We start from the raw sequence: 5096 nt of genomic DNA, 5'->3' as shown, positions 1-5096 counted from the left end.
TATAGGGGACATCCCCTATGTGTTGGTTGCGTGAAAAAAAGCAGTATGTGTATATGGCGGCCCTCAAGGCCGTGGGATCTAGTACAGTGAGGTCAAAGGGATTGGCAGAATATGTGGAACTTCTGAATAGACCCCAATTTCATGACATATTGGGTTGCCCAAAAAGTAATTGCGGATTTTTTAAAAGAAAGTAAATGCATTTTTAATAAAACTTAGAATGAACTTTAATCAAATATACTTTTTTACACTTTTTTTCTAAAGCAAGCTAAAAGTAACAGCTGATAACTGACAGAAGAAAGAATGCAATTACAGAGTCACAGGCTGTGAAAAAATTTGTCAACGCCGACTATATGAAAAATCCGCAATTACTTTTTGGGCAACCCAATAGTTCAACCATAGATTAGCGGATACGACAGCGCCGTATTGGTGCTTACCTCCTACTTTCTTCTTGTAATTTCTTGTTATCACATATGTCTTACTTTTTCATTTACTTTTCACAACAGGTCAGACCCAATAAATCGCACAGAGAAATCGTGGAATAGAAAAATGACAGTTTTCTAAACATAAATTTTTGGTTTTGAAATTTCTTCAAACTTCAAATTTTATCAGCTGACACGAAAACAGAACTTACATTTTTGTATTCACTGAATTCGACTTTTCGATTATGGTCGTCAGATTTTCGGTAATCATTTGCATGTGTTTTCTTAAAGCAAAACAAAACAGCTGACACGTTTTCCTACATTTACGGCAAGGCAAATTTAACAAGTAAAAAGGCGTTAAGTTCGGCCGGGCCGAACTTTGGATACCCACCACCTCGGGTATATATGTATGTAAAACACCTTTCGTCAAAATCCGGTGAAAATGCATACCTTATGCCCCATAGCAGCTATATCGAAATATGTTTCGATTTGGACCCAATAATTATAAGTACAAGTAATTTTTCAATTGCGTATAACAAAATATTGGTCTTTTAAGTAGCTGTATCTAAAATTAAACCGATTTGAACCATGTGTAAAATTTAAGTGAAATCGGATTTAAATGCGATTTTATGGGATCAAGACTATAGATGGGGATATCGGTCTATATGGCAGATCTGGACGGATCTGGATCAAATTTAAAAAGAATATCGAAGGGCCTAACACAAGTCACCGTCCCAAATTTCGGCGTCATCGGACAATAAACGCGCCTTTTATGACCCCAAAACCTTAGATCGAGAGATCGGGCTATATGGCAGCTATATCCAAATCTGAACCGATCTGTGCCATATTGCAAAAGTATGTTGAGGGGCTTAATTTAACCCACTGTCCCCAATTTCGGCCATATCGGACAATAAATGCGCCTTTTATGGGCCCAAAACCTTTAATCGAGAGATCGGTCTATATAGCAGCTATATCCAAATCTGAACCGATCTGAGCCAAATTGACAAGGGATGTCGAAGGGCCTAGCTCTACTCACTGTCCCAAATTTCAACAAAATCGGGTAATAAATGTGGTTTTTATGGGCCTAAAATCCTAAATCAGGGGATCGGTCTATATGGCAGCTATATCCAAATCTAGACTAATCAGGGCCAAATTGACGAAGGATGTAGAAGGGCTTATCACAACTCACTGTCCCAAATTTCAGCAAAATCGGATAATAAATGTGGCTATTATGGGCCTAGGACCCTAAATCGTAGGATCGGTCTATATGGCAGCTATATCCAAATCTGGACCGATCTGTGCCAAATTGACGGTGGATGTCGAAGGGCCTAACACAACTCACTGTCCCAAATTTCAGCAAAATCGGATAATAAATGTGGCTTTTATGAGCCTAAGACCCTAAATCGGAGGATCGGTCTATATGGCAGCTACATCCAAATCTGAACCGATCTGGGCCAAATTGACGAAGGATGTCGAGGGGCCTTACATAACTCATTGTCCCAAATTTCAGCAAAATCGGATAATAAATGTGGCCTTTATTGGCCTAAGACCCTAAATCGGTGGATCGGTCTATATGGGGGCTATATCAAGATATAGTCCGATATAGCCCATCTTCGAACTTAACCTGCTTATGGACAAAAAAAGAATCTGTGCAAAGTTTCAGCTCAATATCTCTATTTTTGAAGACTGTAGCGTGATTTCAACAGACAGACGGACGGACATGTCTAGATCGTCTTAGATTTTTACGCTGATCAAGAATATATATACTTTATAGGGTCGGAAATGGATATTTCGATGTGTTGCAAACGGAATGACAAAATGAATATACCCCCATCCTTCGGTGGGTATAAAAAAGTGGTCTAACGAGAACAGCACTTAACAGCCGACCAAGTTTGACGGTATTAATAGGTCAGATTTTAGTTTGCATTCTCTTTGTTGTTAACTTCTTTCTCGCATATCATCTGCTTATGTACGCACACGTATATACACACGCACACAAAATTCTTTATATGATTTGTGGCTGTTGTACAAATGAGACCATCTTTAATTGTTTCGCCATGCATTTACGGTATGTTCACGAGAGTATAACCAGGCCTTGTCTAGCTTTTTAGCTATGCGTGTAAACACCCTCTAAGCATGGTGAAATTCGGTTATGGTTGACCAGCTGTCATTGCTGAGTGGTGAGTTTGGTTATTGACAGTTGCTGTCAGTGGCACTGATTTTTAGTCGTCGAAGTTGAAGAGCATTTTCCCCGAAAAAGTGAGTTTTTTAGTTTTTTTCTTTCGGATAATAATAATCAGGAATAGTTTTGCATTACCAAAGGCTTGGTTTTACAAAGGTCGTACTACGAAAATGGTTATTCATATTGCCTTTAATGGGAATGGTTAATTTTAAGTGCCAAATCCATTTGGTTTGCCTGGAAGTGTGTGATGTAACACTGAGAGCTATATAAAGCTTTAGGAATTATGTTTAAATCAACTGTTTTACAGTTTTATTATGTGGTTGTGTGTCGTTTTGTTATTAATTTTTATTTACTTTTCTTTAAGATGACTGCCGTTTTCCGAGTGGGCCTCATACGCCTTTGCTCACGCAATGCCCCCGCCTTGCCGGCTGGCTTGAGCCAACAGCAACGTTCCATCTCCGGCAAAACAATGCGTGGCGGTCCCCGTGTCATACAACACAAACCATTCCCCTACAAAGAGAAGGAATACAATGTCATTCAGACCATGTTGGACAAGACCACCAAACGTTTGAATGAAAACTCCAAAATCATTTGCGTTGAAGGTCCCATAGCGGCTGGCAAGAGTAAATTTGCCAAAGAATTGGCCGATGAATTGGAAATGTTGTATGTGCCGGAGGCCAATATGGATATGTTGTATATCAATGCCTATGGTTATGATATGCGTCAATTGGATCCTGAAATGCCAGAAAGTTGTCGTTCCTTCGATACGGTCAACTTTTGCAAAGAGCCCAATCATCGCTTGACCGCTTCCTATCAAATTCAAATGTATAAATTGCGTTTTGAGCAATATGTGGATGCTTTGGCCCATCTGTTGTCCACCGGCCAGGGTGTGGTATTGGATCGTAGCTGCTATTCGGACTTTGTGTTCTTAGAGACTATGTTCAGGCATGGTTATGTGTCCAGAGGCGCCCGCTCGGTGTATTATGAAATAAGAGGCAATACCTTGCCACTATTGTTGAGACCACATTTGGTCATCTATTTGGATATGCCAGTCGATGCTGTTAAGGTAAGTGCTAGGAGGGACAATTTTATTGTTGTTTAATATCTCTGCCTTTACAGCAACGCATCAAGGCTCGCAACAATGACTATGAAGTCAAGTCTCCCGTTTTCACCGATGCCTATTTGCGCGACATGGAAAACACCTATAAACAACAATACCTTAAGGATATTGCCACTCATGCAGAGTTGTTGATCTACGACTGGACAGCCGGTGGTGAAACCGAAGTCGTTGTTGAGGATATCGAACGTATCGATTTCGAAGTTTTCAACGAAGATCCCATGGAGAAGAAAATGAAAGATTGGCGTTTCCCCAATGAGGGTGAATGGTGTGAGGCACGTTTCAATTATACCTGTTGCAAGCCCGATTTGATGAACTATTTCAATGTGCCACGTTTCGATGTGCCTGAATTGTTGAGGGATCCCGAAAGTGGCAAAAAATGGCGTGACATTTGGTTTAACGTAAGCTAAAGAGGGGGATGAAAGGGGAAGACAGGCATAGTTTCAAATTAAGTTTAAGCGGCCAAAGTTTTTATAAAACTTTTAAGTGGAAAAGGTTGCCGTAAGTCGATTTATATTCAAACTATGCCTGCCTTGTTTTTTTTTTTTGCCATTCTTTTTTTTTCCTAACTCTTTTTTTTCTCCCCTTTTCTATAGGCTCCTGGCATGAAGTACCGCCCTGGCTATAATGAAGATATGGGCGACACTGGCCTGCTCACCAAAGCCAAAATCAATATTGCGGACAACAAAATCTAATTTTTTTTTTAATTTTAGTCTAAATCAATTCGAGGAATGAGTGTGCTACTTTTCAGTTGTCCGTGTTTCAAGAAGAACTGTGTTAAAATCCTAAGAGCCTAAGAATCCGCGACATTGTCTGCCTGTTAGTGGCAGAAGTGATGGCAAGATAAATAATAAAGAAAAAGAAAAATAGAGAAAATTATATGGAATTAATGGAAAATCAAGTCTTTTTTTTGAAGTTCTGAACCTGCCTTCGTTTTGGGGTCAAAATTTATTTTAAGTAAAAATCCTAAAATCAATTAATCAAGAAATAGAAACTCAAGCCTAGGAGTGTTAAAAGAGGTAAAAATTTTCATATATTATGTTTTTCCAATTTTTTTAATTTTCTATGTCTCTAGGCAACAATGATTTTATCAGAATTATATGAAATTTTTGTCTAGAGGATACCATAGATGATAGGTTAGCAAACCTGCCTATGACACAGAATGACCGGGTAGGAAGAGAACATCTTTAAACATTTTCCGTTTCAAGCTGGCGAGAATTGTGATGCCTTTAGCCGGGCAATTTTCTATGAAATCTAATAGGCCAAGGGCATTGAAGTTTCACCGCAGTCCTCATTAGCAAACCTGCCTATGACACAGAATGACCGGGTAGGAAGAGTAAATCTTTAAAATTTTTCCGTTTCAAGCTGGCGAGATTTG

At 39.2% G+C, this 5096-nt stretch overlaps 1 protein-coding gene across 1 annotated transcript; it reads left to right on the top strand.

The window, feature by feature from the left end:
* Nucleotides 1-2588: 2588 nt before the first annotated feature.
* LOC106086012 (NADH dehydrogenase [ubiquinone] 1 alpha subcomplex subunit 10, mitochondrial) lies at nt 2589-4615 on the top strand. The gene is made up of 4 exons (XM_059368117.1): nt 2589-2678; nt 2966-3667; nt 3721-4119; nt 4315-4615. Exons 2-4 carry the CDS (start codon nt 2966-2968, stop codon nt 4411-4413), a joined length of 1200 nt encoding a protein of 399 aa, XP_059224100.1. The 5' UTR covers nt 2589-2678; the 3' UTR covers nt 4414-4615.
* The last annotated feature ends 481 nt before the right edge of the window (nt 4616-5096 follow it).

Source organism: Stomoxys calcitrans, chromosome 4 (genome assembly GCF_963082655.1).
Source record: "Stomoxys calcitrans chromosome 4, idStoCalc2.1, whole genome shotgun sequence".
Taxonomy (NCBI): domain Eukaryota; kingdom Metazoa; phylum Arthropoda; class Insecta; order Diptera; family Muscidae; genus Stomoxys; species Stomoxys calcitrans.
Note: the sequence above shows the minus strand (reverse complement) of the source record. Positions and strands in the feature narration are given on the sequence as shown.

Excerpts from the sequence above, each read along its gene's own strand:
- LOC106086012 (XM_059368117.1), top strand. The coding sequence starts at position 2,966 with ATGACTGCCGTTTTCCGAGTGGGCCTCATACGCCTTTGCTCACGCAAT. Across the intron at positions 3,668-3,720 it reads TGCCAGTCGATGCTGTTAAG|CAACGCATCAAGGCTCGCAA; the intron begins GTAAGTGCTAGG and ends CTGCCTTTACAG. Across the intron at positions 4,120-4,314 it reads GGCGTGACATTTGGTTTAAC|GCTCCTGGCATGAAGTACCG; the intron begins GTAAGCTAAAGA and ends CCTTTTCTATAG.